Raw genomic sequence first — 20,084 nt, 5'->3', positions numbered from 1 at the left:
GCTTTAGACCGGTGGATACTGGCTATGAAAACGAGCAATCAGGAACCAGCCGATTCTTCATATAGAAAGAGTATAATCTTTATTCTACAATTGGCTCTTTAGATTCTTCTATTTTTGCTCCCGTTACATCTACCGTTGCACGTATTGGCAGTCTTCGTGTTAACTTCGGCGGCGATCGTTATAAATGAGCATTTATCAATTTATAAACACATCTTATAGAAATCTTAAGCGCTAAAGTACAATATCTCGGTATACTATGAAGAAGGCACATCCGTCTCGTTCGACTTATACATCTGTCGTAATCTATCGCTTGAATCAGAACTAATATTAGCGATACAACCTACTAACTACGATAAACTACTTAATAGTAAAGTTATTATTGTCATTGCATATAATTATCGGCAGCGTTATATTATTCTCGCGAACAATCCGAGAAATTGTGAGTCGTGCGAAACGAACGTGAGCATTGAACGGTTCAAACGATTCTAACGTTGCTGTGAAGCATACGTCAGCGTTATCGTATTTCGTTTCGGTAAACCGCCTGATCTTTCGACGTAGCTTTCGAGACATTGAAAAAACGAAAACGTATCAAATATTCTTAAGAATATATTCATTCGATGTGCACTTCTAATTTGTCCGATATAAACTCTTTATACAATTTCGCTTGTAGATATGTATGTAGAAGCGCATAAGTCAATTTGAACGACGTAAATTCGACGGTAGTTAGGATGAAAATCGGATAAACTCGAATATTCGAATCATTTAACTCTTAAGTCGATTCTATTCACGTAATATCTGTGTAGCGATTTAATTATATAAACTACGCATGTATGTATATACTTGAATTTTGTATGAAAAATGAAAACGTTGCTGTGAATAATCAGGAATGCCCCTGAAGTTTAATTTTGTTAACGAAGTTTTACATCGTTCGCGTTAACTTCGCTACAAAATATAACGTTATTCACGCTAACTTTGTTATGGTAATTGCACCAGTTCTAGAGAAATACAAAAAGAAGAAAAGAAAAGAATATATACGTAGACCACGTATAACAGCGGAAAAGTTATTTTAAAAACTAATACGTAAAAGATATAAGAGCGCTGTTGGCAATCTGTATCCTTATAAATACTCTCGTGTATATTTCTATAATTTCTAGAAAATCTTATACAGTCTCGTTCTATTATTATCTCAAAAAGTAACAATTTGTCCAATATCACGGTATTTCCGCTTCGTTTTTCTTAAACGATACGAATCGAAAGTAGCCCGGAATGTTACTTGAGAAAACTTCATCGATACCATAAACGAATAATATCGTAGTTGCTCCATCAGTGACGGAGCGTCGAACGCAAATTGACACACTTCCCCAAAAGGCACTTGTTTCATCACGATACACGCAAATTAATACAAAAGGAATGCATACGTGTAACACAAATAGGAATCGAGGAACACGATCGATGCGAGCATCGACGAGTAACGGCGATTGATTTTGTCGAAGAGAAAGAGTTGATCGCGTTCGCTGTTTGAAATTCCATAGCAATCGTTCACGGTGTTGTTATCATGCTCGACGACCGCGTCCCTAACTACAGGGTGGCGAACGCGATATCATTACGCAATATTAAAGATAATCGACGAAACGTTTGCGCGTGTGAAATTCGGCTTACTATAATTTAACAGCGATAGACGACAACACGCGTACACGCATTGTCGAACCGAAAGCATCGCGCGTTATCGTCTACGTTACATATTCGTTCGATAACCTAACGCTAGTTTGTGCTATAAATGGTAAGAAACAATAGACGGCTACAATAACAGATTTGCGATATGTACCTGTTACTTTATGGCGAATTAGTTTTACTATTTCTGTGGGACGGCAAGTAATCTCTACGCGTTGATACATAGATCGAAAAGGAAGTGGCAAGATCTCGTTGCTGTCGCGTGTTCGATCAACATGTTCCTTCGTTGCGAGCAAACTAACCGTCGATAGTATAAACGTTTTTCGAGAGACCAAAGGTGTCGCAAAAGGAACACCCTGGGTCTTATCACAATGCAAAAGAGAAGACAGAAATATGGTCGGAGAGGGCGTAAGCATTAGATCTCGGTGTCCTTCGCGTATTTCTCGATCTCCGGGTAAATGGGTGACATCTCGAGAGTGCTGGGCGCTGATGGCACCGAGGTCGGTGACGCTCCGCTCGTCGAGCCGAGGTTCAAACGACGGCACAGCTCGTCCAGTACTTCGTTGAACATCACTATGTTCATGTTCTGTCCCAGTAGATGAAGCAACAGGAAGTCGCCGACCTGCAAATTTACATATGTAGGAACAATGGATACGTTGTCGTCACGAAACCTATCGTGGATTGCGATTATCTTTCAAACCGGTTATTATCGAGAAACGTCTCCGAGAAAGAGTGTCGCGTGACTTTTCGTCTCGCCCCGATCCAATTCCCTTTGACGCTTAACAAGATATCTCAGATACCGTGAAACCGGACCGATTCAACGTTGTTTCGAAAATAAACGCTGTTATCCCGACCGCCTAATTACAGTCATGCCAAACCGCAAGCGTATTTCCTTTTGCGATTACGACACTCTGCTCGTTGATTTAAATCGATGAACCTGGTTTACCTGTGTCTCTCTGATGAGCGCGCTCACGTTAGCCGATGTGCCGAACTTGAATCGTTTCTTGAGGATGGTCTCCCGGGTACTAGGTAGTAGGACCACCGCCATGCTATACAGCAGAGCCACACCAGACATTACCGCCAGGATTATGAACCAGAACCAGAGGAAGATGTAGATTTTCTCGTTGAGGATGTTGAGAGCGAGAACGCAGAGGGCGTCGAACTTCTGAATGGTCCCGGAAGCACCGAATTTGTGGAAGGTACATTTGGTTACCCGCGGGAACACCTCCACCATCGGGTCGGTGCGTTGTTCCTGATTCATACTGCTGAACTTGAGTACATCCGTACCATAGGACAGGAAAGCTCCACCGAGGAACATGTCGATGAAGAATATATTTCCAACCTGGAACCACACGATCGTTTCACGATTTTTGCTAACTTCTAGAGACACCACGCGAATGGAGCATCTTTCCATTTATTGATCCACGCGCGTCTCACGTCACGGAATACAAAAACTTACAGCAGATGACAAACGTGTTTTCGAAACGCAGTCGCGCTCTCGTATTTTTGTAGCCGTATGGTGTCGGTCTTGGTCTCGTCGCTCGAGACACAGAAACGACTAAGCCGACCGCGTTATTAAAGAAAGCTCGAGTTTTTACGATCGCTCCATAAAGGGGAGCCTTTATCCGCGACAGGGTACGCCACTTACCACGTTGACGAAGTTGAGAGCCTCGCAGAAGAAGTAACCAGCCGCGTATGTATTGTGCAGGTGTAACGTGTCGTAAACGTATTTGGCCAGACGATGAGACTTGGCCTCTCGCTCGGCCTTGTTATCGATCGACGCTCCCCTCATGCCTTCGGATATCATTCTGACCTTGCCCTCTTCCCACTGCTTCCATATCCAATGGGGCATGTAGAATAGAATACCTTGGAAGAAGAGCATGAAGGGCACCCACTGATAGTACGCGTGATATCTCTTCTCCCCATAGTCACCGCCAAGACCAGGGTGAGCCACGTGAGTACCCACCGGTTTCGCGTTGTTGTGGGGCAACGTGAACGTGTACGTGATCCAGCAATACGTGTTTATCACGTTGTCCGGTACACCTCCGTCGCTTAGACAGTTTATCGGATCACCTGCAAGCATCATCGTCGATTATTCGCTCTGAGCTCGATGTTTCGATGCTCTTTCCACCATCTTTCACCCGATCTTGATCGCTTGTACTCGAGACGGTGAAAGATGGGAAAGGAAGTTCGTTAGAAAGCTATAGGAAATTGCCCACTCGGAAAGCAACGGCGTTTTCAACATCTCAAAGTCTCTGTCGTCTTTCGAGAATAGAACTGTAACGTTTTGTGTCATACGCCAACCGATTATCGAAGAATCGATGCTTCGATCTACTCCAACGACAATTGAGACGATTTAATTCCATTTTTTTAATCCTCTGAAGGTGAAAGTGTCAAAACTAAGAAATCGCGTGAATATTCGCAGCGTGCTTCTACTTTTATTCCGACCAGGAAGTACACAGTTTCAAATCGAGTCAAGATATTCGAATACGCTCGGGCCGCGTGCAGATCGAGACGCGCGTTTTCCGAAACATCGCGCGAACCGGTGAGCGTCCTCGATCGCGAACGACCTCGTTAGACAACGGCCGTGCATTATCCGTTTGATTATAAGCACAATTGCGCGTAAAATTATGCAACCAGCGATTCCCTGTCGGCGAGAACGTCGAACGATGGTTGTGAACGAGCAGGATGAGAGAGGAGACTCGTTACGACACATGTGCGAAACATGTGCTGGTGCATCGCGTTCGGCAGCTGATAGGTTGTTCGCTAAACGAGTTGATAACGCACGATACCGTTGCGAATCTGGTCCGAGGGCCTTGTCGTCGGCGTGACGTGCAGCTGTGGCTGTAACCCGTCATCGGCTCTGATACGCTCTGTCCACCCATAAATAAGCACGCGCGTCCTGAAAACGGCCCGCTGCCACGCAACGTATCGGCTATTTATGCAACCGACGACGTTTCATCTGCGACCCATCGTCGTTGCTCCCATGGGTCAAGTAAGAGGATCGTTTTACCTCCTTAATTTACTTACGGATCGACTGATTGTCGGAAACAATCACGCGGGTGACCATATTCGCTCTGCAGCTGGTTTCCACTCCCGCGTTACGAGCTACTGTTGCTTTTTAACTGATATACTTTTTGGATATTCGGATGCTACGGTTCGCGATCGACTTTGCGTTTGGAAAGCGACGATTAGACGCTGGATTTTCATATTTCTATTTTTTAGAATACGACTAGAAACGGAACGTAAAGCTTTGTTTTGCCTGCTAAATCGTATAGCGGACACGCTTTACTCTCGATGCTTTATACGATGTATTATTCGATGATTTATACGTTTCCGAATAGTAGGTGCATTACGCGCGTATCTTCGTATTGCGATCTCGCTGCTCGATGGCTCGATTAATTACGAAAGCAAAAGGATGATACGTTCGAAAGTGCGACTACGCGACTACGTTCGAGTTCTCGAAATCTTCGCTCGTGCCGTTTTGTTTCATCGGTTAAATCATCGTTACGAGGAACTCGAGCTTTGTTGGCGAAACTGTTAACGTATTCGTCTTCTTTTTTTTCCTCGTCCGTGTCTGCGAGGCGGTTAAAATCGTACTCGTAATTCCTCCATAATTCCCAAGCGCCTTGGCTACCATTTAACACGTAGCACTTTGACCATGTACGTACGACGAGTTGCAAAATTTCTCGCCAACCTAGCAACAACGCTCATGCTCCGACTCGAAGAAAAGCTTGTTGCAAGCGTTTCTTCGTGGTTAGCCGCAAAAGTCCGGGAAGAAGAGGCCACGTGGCTGCTTACCTATCAGATTATTGGCAGAGACGATGATGCAACAGGCGAACAAAATAGCGCAGGTGATCCTGTAGTGCGCCCTGAACACCATGTTATCGATGATCGCCTTGTCCACCAAGTATCGTACCTTGACGAACCCGGCCACCGCCGAGACCAGCCCAAACACCGCCATTGCTCTCCTCGATCAACGTGTTCCTGGAAACGATCAAACCACATACTGGTCATGCACGACTGCCGATAATGTTGCTGGTAGAGGTTATACGCTTCATGATCCCGTACGCGTATATATTCGCTGCAGGACAAAAGAAGGATAATTAAAGAGTCGAAGTAAATTAATACGAAAGAGCGATCACAAAAGAAGCGACAGGGAAAGCGTGACAATCTTAGAAAAAATAGTTACGATCGAACGGAACAATTAAATTTTATTACGAGTCGCTACGATGATACAGATGACTGTCATCAACATGGTAAAAAGTGTGTTTTTAACACGTTCAATGCGAAGTCGACACATGTATCGACGCTGTTCTTCTTTTTTTTCTCTCTCTCTTCGGCCGCTTTCTATGCAAAATTAAGATAACAAAGATTCTTCTCGATTTAGTTCGTCGCTAAAGCCAAGAATCCTATCGTTATTGTCATTCGCGATTATTACGCGCGTGCGTGGATTTTAAACTTTCCTTTGTCTGTACGTACCCCACTGATGTACCCACTGTACGTACATACACGTACGTACGTAAGGAATTACGTTAATGCGGTTGAACATTCATATCGATGAAAGTATTTTGGAAATACGTACGTCGAAGAGACGAAAGATCGAATGCTCGTGGCGAACTGGTCGGTGGTTGGCAGAGCGCGATGTAATCGCGAACGACGCGACTCTCTGTCATCGATACGACCACCAACGCTCGAGCATTTACATTCTTGTCGAGTAAGTCAGTTACACACGGTGAGTCAATGCTCTTGGGAACAGAGAACGCCAACGTCTTCGAGCTCGCGTGATTCTTAACAACGCAACGTGTATCTTGGCTTTATAATCGGCTGCAGTCTCGATGCCCTCGTCGCGATATTCCTGCAATTAACGTTAATGATAGGCTTGACGAATTTCGTTGGACGAGGGACTGCGAGATACCCGGCGATCAAATCGTCGTTTTGGCTACCGCTGAATAAAGAACCTTGCGAGCTGTCGAGTCCAAGGGATTCTTTCGTCGATGTGTTCTTTGCGTCAACAAGAAAATTTTCCAAGCGTTCGTTTTGGAGAGAATCGCGAACGAAAGACAAAAAGAAGAGGAAACATTACGTTGTACGTTCCGATATCGTACGGGAAGACGGACAAAGCACGATTATGCAAGTTTCGATTACGCTTAATGAGAATCGAAGGAAAGAAAGGGAGAAGATAAATATTACGTTCTATCGGAAGAAATAAATATTATCTTAGGCTAGACACGTAATAAGAATGGAATGGAAGAAGAAACAGAGAAGAATATGCTAATTTGGCGCTAACTTTAACCAGACTCGGTCGAATGAATTTTAATTCCCGTTTCGGAATTTTAATTTAAAATTGTACTTTCCTTGTTGTTCCTTTCGTTTTCACCCAATTAATCTCAATTTTTCTTGATATAAGAATTTCCACGAAGATAGACGAATTACAATCGTACAATTTTAATGAAATTTTCAAACCGGTCGTTTGATCGGATCCGCTGAAATCAGCGTTAACATTCTTCAAAGTGCTGCTCCGATCACAATCGTGAATCGAACGAAGAAAGCGCGTTAGTTAGAACGGATATAAAACAACGTAAAACTGACGAGAAGAAAGGCGAAGAAGACAAGCCGCGGAACACGTTGATCGGATAAAACGATTACAGCGGCGATCGTATCGGCGAATTCTTGCGTTTCCGACCGCTGAACCGCTTGGCTGTTCGCGGAGTACCGGTAGCAAGGCCGGAAACGGCAGATGTACGGAGGATCGATATACACAGAGGTTCGTCGCAGCATGCTCTTCAGACCGTGGATTGTTCTCGCGGCGAAACAAAAGCTACTTTTCGGCCCGGGAACAGTCACCGGTTACCGACTACTCGTGCTACTGGATTTTTGTTCGTCGTCGTTGCCCTGAGAAAGTTCCATCGGTGGCGCGAAAACGTGCGAAAAATACGCCATTTAACGTTCGTCAGACGATATGCACGTGGAACACCGATCGTACACACACCGAACGTATACGACGAGTCGATCGGACGTGATACGCTCGCCATTTCTATCGCGTCCGTTCGAAGGCATTGCCCTCTCAAGTACGACGCGACATTTCCAACGAATAAAATTAAATTGAGCCGAGAATCGTGGTAGCGAACGGTTCAAGAAGCAGAGTTTGAATCGCGTATTTCGACTTTCGAGTTCGCGTCACGCTACGACTGGTCGGGTCTAAACGATTGAAATTCGAGCAACTTGAAATACTTTTACAGGAACTCGTTCGACTCGAAAAGGTTCATTTTTAAGCTTCTGTTACTTTGGTTGGCTGCGCCGTTGTTTAACTATGAACTTGAAGGAAATGCGCTGTTTCGTACTCGTTCGACAACTCGACCGGGTATTTTCTTTTTTATTCTTCCATCAGGCGATGATATTCTCAAACAGCGTGGAATTCGAGTAGCCCGCCAATCCGGGGCTTGGAAGGTATCGTCCGTTTAGTCTCCGTAGCCCGTCGAATTACATAATTCGATTATAATTATACAATCATTTTTATTATATAAAAATATAATAAAAATAAGGTATATATCTGTATCCGTAAAATATGAAACACAGGAGATAGCAACAGAGTGACTCGTGCTCCTATGATCTTCGAATTGCTAATTGCCTTTGCGTTAACAAAAATTTCCAGTCTGTTTCGTGTTTCAAAGAAATTTCGCGCGTAATTAGCTGCAAGTTTTGCCTCATTTGCGACTCGTGTAACATCCGTGTGCAATTTACGAGCATCGCTGTTACAGCTTTAAATAAGATCGTCCCACGTATGTTGCAAGCAGACGAGATCCGAGTAGCTAAACTAAAACAGCGGTCTCGTAGAATATTTATTAGTCGATTAATTGATAACAGACGAGGCACGTGCGGTTGCAAAGGGTCAATCCGCAAGCGCGCAGGCATTCGATTATCAAACTCTCTCTTCTTCCTATGCAACGCGAATACTTTGATTTCGCCTTACGACGAAAAATGATCATCGTCCGACGCTGTTTCCGTTTATCAAGGACAAATTACGAAGAACACGGTGCATCGTAAAGTTTGATCACGCGGAGCGTACTCAGCGGTGTAGCATTGATCGTTATACATGCAACAACTACGAAAAGTACTTACTTTACTATTTCATCCTCGTCGTATCAAACCTTTGGATGATTCGATACGCTGGAATCTGATAATCGGCACGTAAATTCTACGATAAGCGCAGTTCGTATGCAAATAGTTTTCGTAGTCAGTGTATGTTTCGTCGCGATTTTTCCTGTTCGCCAGCGATCACAGATTTGTAAACGATCGCCACTCTTCTTTGCGTACGTTCGCAAGTGGCCACATGCGCCAATATCCGTAGACGTTCGTTAGAGGCCTGAAGCATTCGCGTCGAAGAGATGACCAACGTTTGCAACTATTTTCGAGCGATCGTAAGCAAGAGCACGTGCACGTTGCCAACAGTATCGTCTGTAATTTCAGATCGTCGTATCTGCTGCTTCAAGAGATCTGTAATTTCTACAAGCCATGCGTCGCGTATTATTTCTCCACCGTGATGTCTTTCAATTAATCCTCGTGCGTTTTATCGATACCATACCACCACGCGTACGCGCTTCATTGACTTCCGTTTTCATCGGACGATCCATCAGTTCCAAGTCTTTTCCGCGATTCTGCTCACGCGTTTTATATGCAAATAGTTCTTCGCCTTCTTCCAGCTTGCCCACGCAGCATTCGAGAGTTTTCGCGACAACGGTTTTACAATTCCCTCTCCGCGCTTCTTCCAAACGTTCCCGGTTAACGAACATACAAGTCAAACCAGTTGCTCGCGGTTGTTTCTCGTGAAACGGGAGAAGGGGAAGCGCGGCTCGCCGGAGCCGCAGTGGACACCGCTGACAACACGAGAAAACGCTTTCTACGTCTGCGACGATCGTCGTTCAAACAATTCGTTAGACCTTCCTTCTTTCCACTTAACGCTTCGTCCATTTCGGTATTTCTACTTCTACTGCAACTCAAATTCCAGCGCTCCGATATCAACTTCCACTTAGATCTGTTGCTCCACTCTGTCTATCTATCCATCGCGATCTTCGAGTTATTTATACTGAGTTGCTCGAGTTTCCATTAGAAGAATGATTTTTAAACAGTTAGCTGTTGCGTACTCTGTACCTGAAATGTGTCGCGGAAAGTAAGCGACGACTCGTCGAGCACGAAGTACGTGTGGCTGTTACGATACGGAATTTAAGTTGCAACGAAACGACTGTTTTACTTTTTAATTTCATTACTGACAGAGGCATGAAATATTGCCACTTTTCCTCGTGGCGAATATACTCGTCGAAAACAGCTAACTGGTTAAGAAATATTAGCTTGTCCGAAGAGTTTCTTTCCTTTTATGAGGAAATAATAGACGCACAACGTTTTTCGTTTTATATTATTTTGTCCAATTTCCTACGATCCATTTTGCTCTGTTGACATTTGCTCCGCGACATTTCACAGACTTGGTTTCACGTTTGTACGAAGGTGCACTGTCGTAAAAAGCACGTTTGAGAAAGAAAGGCGACCTAATACGATTTACCAAGACTCCGTAGTCTCCGCGGATAAGAAAAGGCAAGAGAACCGATTCTCTGGAAAACCACTGGACGTGGAACGCGTCGTAGTTGAATTTCTCGTTCGCAAACAGCTCTGTACAAATAAAAAATTCCTCCATGTATTCCAAGTATATAAGAAGACGCGTTTAAAACGATACAGCGCGAACGATGCTTCATGCAAGTACCGTGACACACGGCGTATTCTCGAAGGAAATCAGCGGGTATGTAGCACGTTTCTCATCGACCTCCGGCTTCTGTCTACTCTGTGTTGTACCTTTAATCGACGGGTGTCAGCTCCGTCATCGAAGACACGTTTCGGAATCCCAAGCAACCGCGAGACGGTTTTTCAACGCGACGCAACTCTCGCCACCGCAACGACCGGCTAACTTCGTGTATCGTGTGTACGCGAATCACTGCTATCGGGTTACGGGCTAAAGGAACAGGTTTGGGATTGGTTTCTTATTTGGCGAAATACCGCGAAAGCCGGTCGGTCTCGCGCGTTTCTAGATTCTGCTACTTCTACTTCTACTCAACGATTCGAAACGCTGTATATATCATTAGCGATCGTTAACCCATTTGCATCATGGCCCTACTTAAGGAAACATTCGAAGGCATCAGCGGCGTTCAACTGACGACTGGTCCCTATCACCGCGCGCGGATTAAGCCGCGTTTGCATGCAAATGGGTTAACGCATCGAAGATCGCATTTTCCAGTACATTTTGGCCTCTTTTTAAATTAATTGCTTCTTGAAATCGCAGGCTAAACGCCCCTGTGTTATTATTATTATCGTGTGTTACGCATCAGTAGTCGTCCTTCGAGTGCCAATAGGCGTCCTCTTAACTCCGCCTACGATCCTCGAATCTTCACATTTCCATTTTCGAATCGCGAATCTTCGCGAACAAACAAAATTTGCAACGTAGCGTCGTTTAGACGTCTCACGCAGAATCGCAACGAGAAATCGCAGCGATAAGAATTCTAAGATATTTTTTAAGCTTCGGGAAATATAATTGGCTGGAGAACGGTGGAGAGAGAACGCTGCGGGGTTAAAGGTTCAGCATCCTCCTGTTTCTGCTGAACCAGTAGAGCGTACTTAGTTTCAGAGCGAACGTAATTGGCCCTAGAATCTTCTTCGTCGTAACATCTGTCCATTCTAACGTACACATCGTTACGATGATTCGAACAACATCGTCAGGGAAATAATATTTCTTGAAAAATGAAACGTCACGCTTCGTGATATATCTGGTTCTCCTGTGGCTCTCGCAGAGAGGTACACGCTAACGTGCTAATTCATCGAAGAGACGAAAAGTGTAGCCGCCTCTGCTATATCGCAGCAACTCGTTCGATCGTTCGTTGAAGCATCGCAATCACGCAGTCTGCTGTATATCGCGCGACTAAAAATCGAATTCGTTCGGTCGTATCATCCGCCGTAAACGAGTGTTCTTAATTTGCGCAGAATTTATGCGCCATGCCACACACACGAGAATCGATAATTGCGGCCGGAAGAACGTGACTTATGCGGCCGTACGGCGCAGCTAATGAAGGGTAATGTCGACTAAGAGCCATAAAGTTAACCAGTATGGAGATTTACGCGCGTGCCGATCACCTTAACGAGGACAGGGAGATTCTTTGGAAAAACGAACTTGAGAATTTCTTCGGTTGGCTATGTCAGAGCTTCTTTGTATTATGTACCGTAGCATAATATATTATGTATTGCTGAACGACACTGCGGTTTCTGTTTCATCGTTATCCAGTTGGCGTATTCTTACACGCTGACGTATACGCGTTGGTGATGCAAATACCATTCCACGGAAAGAGAAGAGAACGACTGTAGTTCTTTTTGCCAGTTGTTCTCCGCATTGGTTTTCTTTGCTTGTGAACGTTCGTACGCGAAAAAAAGTTGGTCGAATGGCGGCGATACTTTGCGCGTACTTGACCCAAATGTGACTTTGATCCACGTTCGATTTTGCACGGAGAGGCGTGTCCACCGTGTCGATAGTTCTCAAACAACTTTCGTGGTTCCTACGTTTCCACACGCGGTGACGGTTTTGCGCTATGAGTTGGACAAATTTTCGCTTTTCCTTACACGTTCGCCTCTTCATTCAGAAGGTTTTTAGCAAGAGAAGCAGTAGTGAGAAGCCATAGAATCGAATATGCTGAGTTTTAGTCGCGCTACTTTCAACGTTAGCCGCCACGTTCCCTTCGATAATTAAATATTAAAGAAATCGCCAGTTCGTAACCAAGTTGCTGGAAATGTAGTTTCGTAAGATTCCTATTCGACCAGAAAATACACTCGGCGTTACGTTATTTTTACCACAGATTATAGACCTTCCTCTAATTTCTTTCATCGCGTGCTAAAAAGTCATTCGAGTTTCCATCGAAACACCCATTGTACATGCATTGCATTCTGGTCGCGAGCTTTCTCAAACAGAGGCGATTAATTCGTACACGGTTAATGGGCGTAATCGAATACACCGTTCGAAGCTGGAATCGGGAAGGAAATCTGAATCGGATTCGATGCTCGAGTCGTGGTACGTCGTTGCTGTGCAAAGCTCCTAGAAACAAAACGATCTTTGTTGGCGCGGCGAAATCGAGAGGAATACGCGCTGGAATGGGCCAGCGGAGCGAGTTATGAAACAGACCGACTGGCATTTAGCCGGCCAGTGTTTCTACGACCACGAGACACAATCTCGTAATTTATTCCACGGCAGAAAGTGGTGCGTGCCTGGCCTATGAGAAAACTTTATTAAATGTTTATCGAGGTCCCACAGAAGGGCGGCAACCCGCAGCAACCCCTCATGCATTTTCATCAGCTCGAATACCAGGCACAAAGATCCTCGACCTCCATTAATTACGTTCCCTACCGAGTATCTTCACAACGAAATTAGCCCGCCTTATACCGATCTTTATATCCAACGGATGGTATTTTCACACGATTTTCATCCGCCGTGCAAACGTCTTCCTTCGTCCGATTTTCCTTCGTTGTTAGGGCCAGTCCGCCTTCGCTCAGGACACGGCATTTGAATCAACTAATGGCAACGACGTTCCAACGTGAACAATTCCTCAACAGGAAGAACGTTATACAGGAAGCTACTTTCAACATGTTTATGGAATATCGATGATATTTCTGGTTTATTCTTGCCACGAGGTATTTCGCGATCCTTCTCGATCGTTCTCATCGTGCTTTCCTATCGTGAAAAATCTCCCCCAATTTGAGGGAAATACGTTGAAAATACAGAATCGTACGCGTAATATCTCGTTTCAATCGTATAGACCGTTGTAACTGGCTGGGAACGTTAAAAGTCCTCTCGGTGGAACCTACATCGAAATACCAATAAAAAGTCTGAGTATTACGACGGAATTAAGGAAAGAGTTTTCGTTAGCCCTGAGGAAGCTTATTCGAATCGTAGAATCTTCCGACTAATCTTTCCACCCTAATTCGAAACAAAGATCATGTCGGTCTCCGTACTCCACGAACCACCGTATAGGCAGCAAAATCTATCGTTAGCGTTGCCGATTACGAGAAACGAGAGATAGCTAACGGTTTCTGTCGGCATCGAACGAGTATCGGTTGCATGGCGTAGGTAGCGCGTGGACGTTTTTCCCGCGACGTAAGGACGAGTTCTGTGGCTGGCCGCGGAAAGCGGCTGCATTTACAGTTAGCTGTTGCGCTTACGTTCGCGGTAACCACGCCTCGGAACTTTTAAAACCGACTCGATTGTCCGATGGTGGTTCGACTTTGCTGCAGGCGATCGATCGAGCCGATTTGACCGAGTTAGAAACTTGGAGCCGATGTTGGCTGGTAAAACACGCGTTCGTTCATCGATCGTATGAAATCAGAGCGCACGTGAATCCTTCGACGGAGAAAGCTCGATGATTTTGCTGGAATTTCGTCGTATCGCGGAATGCCACATCTGTTACTTTCTTGATAACAGCGCGTTTAAATGGTAAGAAGAGGAACGAAGTAAAAGGAACGAGAATCTAGGCGTGCAGTCTGCATCCTTGGTCTACGTGCAGACCTCGTGGCAAACACGGGAACCCTCTCAGTCGTGAAATTACTCGGTAAACACGCCGTATCGTCTAAGGAACAAAGTTTTCTTCGCTGAATTCTCTCGCGCGATAATTCGGTACATCGTTGGTAGCGTTAACGGATCGACGAGCGAAGGAATTGGAAATTACAGGTTGCTTCCCTTCGCGATTTTATATTTTATATTTTTCGTAGAACAATCGGATAACCGGTGATTCGTAAGGTTTAGTCGTCGAATTTTAATCACTTCGTTACGCAGGAGAATTTGTTAATACCAGTAACTCTGTAATTTCATTAATATCAGCTTGATTGCGCGACAGAGTCCCGGTGTATGTTTCTTCTCGTTTCTAATTATCATTGTCCCTTACACGCGAGAATTGAAAATTAAGAGAAACCGGAGACTGCAGGTCGATAGCGTGATAATTTGTTGCAGAAGGTAAATCGTTGGCAAGCCACGCTTTCACGAGTGTTTTACCGTAGTAAGGTTGCTTTTACGCGGAGATACGTAGCATACGAATTAGCCTAGTGGATAGATCGCTCGTTTCTTAATCAGAAAACTGAAGGAACTAAACACATCGAACTGTACCTGCAACGTGCGAATAATTCCTTGCTACGTTTTGTGTGTCGCTTTCGTACGAAAAACAGCTACCGACAGCTCACGTAATTATGTACAAACGCTTGGTATCGTACAAAAGCCGAGTACTCGATTAAAATGCCCCTGCCTGTTGTTTCGAAGCCAAAGAAAAGCCAAGTTCTGTCAGTTCGTGCCACCTTGCTTTTTCTCTTCCTTCTATCCAAAATATGGAGTCGTTGTTTCCTAACGGACTACGATAGAATTTTACTTTAAAGGATAAAGAAGAAGTCGCGCAACTTTGAACACAACAATATACACGTGCGTATCTTGAAAGAGGACAGGATATTATTCAAACCGTAAACCATCGACATTTATCTTACGCGTATATGTATCTTCGTGTAGAACTAATATACAATCGTTGAAACATGTCGGGCCTACGTCGGTGACTCCAACGCCGGTTTGCCTAGTATCCGCGCCTCCGCAGGAAGATCAGGATGACTCGCAAAGAAGCGTAAAGAAGGATCGCTGAGCAGCGTATGGTATCTGTGTTATCGCTGACGAACAATGTCGTTAGAGTGAAGGGCGTCTGCCTCGTCATCGAGTGAAAGGTGAATACCGACTCGATTATTATAGCAGCGACGAAAAAATCCTGCCTAACGAGATCTCCGCGCTGAATCGCGAAGCCTGTTGCAGTTTACGCGGTCGATGAAATTTTTCAACCACGTCGCCGCGATTATTCGATCGATAGCACGACGACAAGCGGAATTTTCACCATCGAGATAACCGTGAGAACGATGCGAAATGGTTGACCGCTGTTGTAAAATGAGGTGGGAAAGAAAAACGGGAAACAATGCCGGCGAATCGTTTCTACGATAAAACGATCTGTTTTGTTCAAGCGATATTTCCCGGCGCATCATCGCCATTCCGGAAGTATAATATCTTTCGTGTGATTAACGTTGAATCATCTCGCTCTTCTCGTACGAAACGAGGCGATGCGCCAGAGAAACGAGCCGATGGAAGCGTGGACGAACGTACAAAGAGGAAATAGTCGACCGCAATACGTATATTACGTTTCATAGCACGTTGTTTGGAAGAAAGAGGGTTGCACGAAGAATATACTCGCTCGCTGTATAACGCTATGGCCTACACCATGCTATGCAAGTTGCTATTCTTTCACGACGATTACGCTCGTGCGTAAATATTTTCCATACGTTGCAACTTTACGAAGCTTTCACTTACAACCTGAAATTACAACGCGCGTGTATTTTTACATTCTCGATTATCAGACATCACGGTTGCTCATGAAATTTCATAGTTTCATGAACGCGATTAAAGAACTCGAATAGAAATTCCTTCCGTCCAATAAATACTACGCGTACTCTGAACCTTTGCGCTTTCAAATTTCCCACAAACATGCGAACATTTCGCAGTCCATTGATCGCTGTTATTAAATATCCTCGATATTTTATATTTTTATCGTTCTTTTATACAATTTCTTTAATTTGTTCGTTAAGCGTTAAACGATAGCGTGGTGGTAAAATTTGAAGTTTTAAGCTCTCCACTGACGCTAGAGATCGGAGATTCGTTCGATCCTCCGGGTCTCGGATTCCGGATAAACCAGTTTTGCGACAAACGCGCCAGACACTCCGCGTGAAACGCTCAGCCGTGTGTCTTTGATGCATTGTAGCTCTTTCGAACGAGGTTAACAGCCGCTTTCTCGGCGATATTTTTCATCGACTGACCGCGACAGACAGTAGAACCGCGACCATCCTTCCGTCATCGCTCGTTTATCAACAAACGTGTTTGGTTCAATAAACGTACAAAAGGACCAGCCTAAAACTCTCCCACGTACAAGTCCGCTTATTGAAACGAAATTTCAATCGACGTCGTTGAAATCTATTTGCGACGGTTCGCGAAAATGCACCGTGATACGATAAATGACAATGTGTATATTGATAAAATTAAAAACCAATCCAAAGACGTATATAGAAGTTATAAATCATTTGCCGCAAACATACACTTGCTAAGTAGTATACAGCGTGAATAATGATCTTAAATATACAATTAGCGTTAAAGACGAGTTGCCTAAGAGCTATAGCTTGTCTATATTCTCAGATTATTTTCAAACATTCCCGATAATAATCGACAGCCATATCTCGTTATAGTTCTATTGAAATTTCAGAATATTCTGTGCAACACGCGTGATGAATTTCCAACGAGTTTCTACAAGTGTTCAAATACCAAATACTTTCGTGAGTGTTCAAACGTTTCGTACGATACGCCATACGATTTCTCGTGTCAATCGCGTGCTAAAGATTCTCTTTAGCAGTAGTATTAATTATTATTAGTATTAACAGTAATATTCCAGTCTCTTAGGTTTGTCAAAATTCATGGAAAATTGCAAGATTCAAACGGAAAAATCGAAAACTCCTCTTGTAAATTTAAAACTTCCTCTTGTAGTTGTTACATTTAAGAAAGGAACAAGACGAGCTGCTATTTGACCGTTGACTAATCGCATGAAGGAAAAGCAACGAGAAGCAAAAGAAATTGGAAAACCTTTTCTACCTAAACCCTCATTATACCGTTTGTCCCTCGATGGATTGAGATAAACGAAATTCTACTCGTCCAACAGCTAACAACGGAATTCTATGCAGGAAATTTCGGCTGTTGCGCGTTTCTTCGAAACAATATCTTGTAAGCCGAGTTATCTTCGTCCAAGTTTCAACGAAACGTGGTTAAACTCGGATCTCCTATGTACACAGGCGCCGGTTTACCTCCGGTCTCTGTAGACCGGGTAAGAGATAATGTCGTGTATTTACGGACCTTTGTATGCAAGCGTTCCATCGTTCTTTATCGAGTTTTTATCTTGCGGCGAAACCTGGAAGCGTATCGTCAAGGACCAAATCCAGTCGGTCGTGCAGCCAACAATAAATTAGATTTTCAGTTTGTCGACGATATTCCAGCTCTTTTGGACGATTTTGTCCTCGGTTTAACGCATTCGCCGCTACTGGCTCATAGCATGCGCCATCTAAAACCTCGTTATTACTCTTATTGTCATTGGTAAATCATTTCTATCGCTGTATATAATTATAACTACAATATAGCGTACTAGAAATATAATATATAATAATACTCGCGTAATTGTAGAATTTTTTCCGTTTCAACGAAACGATCTGGTTTGCTGGAAGACAAACGAAACGGTAAATTCGGTTATCATATTCTCGATAATAATCATCGATGCAATTATTGCATCTTGTCTACCCTTTTGTGCTTCGGAAGATTCGAAGGGGCAAGATAAAACAATTAAGCAACGAGCTTTCGAAACTAATATCATTAGCCAAACTAACGATGTTCATGATGAAAACGCAGCACCGCAGGGAATATTTTATTTTATCGTTATATTTCAGTAGCGACGAGTGCGTCGAGCAATACCGCTTTAGAGTAATTTTCGAGTCCGTCCTTGCTTCAATCGAGTGAAACTCGACGAGGTCGGAACGATCGATGGATAATAGCAATTTGAAGGGATACGGTTGGAAAGTTTGGAGGGAAAACCCGAGCCGAGCCGATCCTCGACTGACCTGCCGTTTATGATTTTCGTTTCTAGTGGCCAATTTCCAGAGTACTTCTTCCTTTCCTCGAAAATATCGAATCGATGGAATTAAACGTACGCGACGATTTCATCTCGGTAAATGGTAATTAACGTTGGAAAGGACAGCGCTCGACAAATTGGTGACGATCGGGCGACCTTAATAAGTCGTGTATACGGGTAGATCGTGCGGCAAATAATTTGTTCGAACGACACGTGGCCGTCGATGAAAATTATATAGTAGTCGCGTTTTGGAAGGTTACCGCGTATGTACACTTGGTACAGTCCAACTTATGCCATCCGGTATGTGAGTAAACGTAAACAAAGTTCATTCGGTTCGCTTGATTTGCGTGCCTGTTACGAGACGTGATAAGCCAACGTCTTTCGCTTCGACGCTTCGATCGAGATAAAAATTATCTGGTTGTTTCTTATAAAATATGTATATACTATACACCGCAGTACAGAATTCGAGCTCTTAGACCTTTCTCTCTCTTAATCGTTCTAAAATGTATCCAAAATGTAATTCATCCACCACCAGTTTCAACCGCTGTGTGTAACGTTGTAAACAAAAAAGAAAAAGAAAGAAAAGAAGAGAAAAGAGAAAAAAAAGAAACGATCGCAACTTAGAGCAATACCTTTTCCGATCGAGCACTGCCGGCTGCAAGCCGTTTCCGATAATCCACGCCGAAAACCGACTAAATCCGTTCGATTCCGTGGTTGTTTTGTTTTCCCACGGGCCAATAGCGCGGCAATGTTGCGCTTATTCGCGAGGCGTCGCTTTCCTCGAAACCTTCCTTCGGGACGTATCGAATCCTCCCTGTGACTGCTTCCTCCCTTCCTTTTCTTTCCCACCGTCTTTCAAGGACGGTTTCCAGCGAGCAACCACCGATTCCTTTTTTCAAATCACCTCACACCGAAGATCACCGAGTTTGACCGTCGACCGCGCGACTCGAATTCTCTTTGACCCTCGTTGACGTGCTACTCGAAGAGTAAAGCGAGAGAGAAGAGAAACAGAAGGGAAAGATAGAAATTGATGAACAGCGTCGCGTCGTTTCGAGAGAGTTAATGTCTAACGCGGCACGTAAGACTCGCTCTCTTTCTCTCTCCCTCCCTCTTGACTATGTCGGATGTCGTACGAGCTCGGCTCGTATATTTTGGAGATAGTTTCTTTCGACAGGCTTGGGACGAGGCCGCGTAACGCACCAACGGGGCCCGGCGTACGAACAGCAACTGAACCAAGAGTCAGGGACTCGTTCTGGGCCCCACCGCTCCCCGCCATCTTGCCTCGCCATGTTCCAAGCGTGGGGGGCGACTCTATCAGGTGCGTACAGTCGCCTTTGGAAATCACCAACGCGACCACGATTCACCGTGAATCGGTTGCATCGTTCGTCGTTGCTCTTCTCTTTTCTTTTTCTTCTTCGTCTCAACTTCTGATTCTTCCGGATTGTCCGTCTTTCTAGACATTTCGTAGAGTGTAACAACGACTATCGTGCGAATTTTATCGCGTAACGAAAGGGTGACGAATCGTGAAACCGCGAACGTCATCTCGCCAAGTTTACTCTTCCGCCGTCGTTGATATTTCATTTTCAGTACGCGGCTTATTATTCTGGTTACTCTATCGTTGTATAACGATATTATATCCTACGATAGATTTGGGAA

General features: G+C 44.3%; 2 protein-coding genes across 2 annotated transcripts in view; one reads left to right on the top strand and one right to left on the bottom strand.

The window, feature by feature from the left end:
• The window catches only part of LOC132913863 (dedicator of cytokinesis protein 3), a 54,357-nt gene that overhangs the window by 18,640 nt on the left and 15,633 nt on the right, over positions 1-20,084 (top strand). The window lies entirely within an intron of this gene.
• Positions 54-19,675, bottom strand: LOC132914222 (innexin inx3). The gene is made up of 5 exons (XM_060973142.1): positions 19,061-19,675; positions 5,473-5,658; positions 3,320-3,744; positions 2,618-3,013; positions 54-2,293 (listed from the first exon to the last, which is right to left on the bottom strand). Exons 2-5 carry the CDS (start codon positions 5,633-5,635, stop codon positions 2,087-2,089), a joined length of 1,191 nt encoding a protein of 396 aa, XP_060829125.1. The 5' UTR covers positions 5,636-5,658; positions 19,061-19,675; the 3' UTR covers positions 54-2,086.

Source organism: Bombus pascuorum, chromosome 1 (genome assembly GCF_905332965.1).
Source record: "Bombus pascuorum chromosome 1, iyBomPasc1.1, whole genome shotgun sequence".
Lineage (NCBI taxonomy): Eukaryota > Metazoa > Arthropoda > Insecta > Hymenoptera > Apidae > Bombus > Bombus pascuorum.
The sequence above is the reverse complement of the archived record's forward strand: the minus strand, read 5'-3'. Positions and strand labels throughout refer to the sequence as shown.

Excerpts from the sequence above, each read along its gene's own strand:
- LOC132914222 (XM_060973142.1), bottom strand. The coding sequence starts at position 5,635 with ATGGCGGTGTTTGGGCTGGTCTCGGCGGTGGCCGGGTTCGTCAAGGTA. Across the intron at positions 3,014-3,319 it reads CTCTCAACTTCGTCAACGTG|GTTGGAAATATATTCTTCAT; the intron begins GTAAGTGGCGTA and ends GTGTGGTTCCAG. Across the intron at positions 2,294-2,617 it reads CGCTCATCAGAGAGACACAG|GTCGGCGACTTCCTGTTGCT; the intron begins GTAAACCAGGTT and ends GTAAATTTGCAG.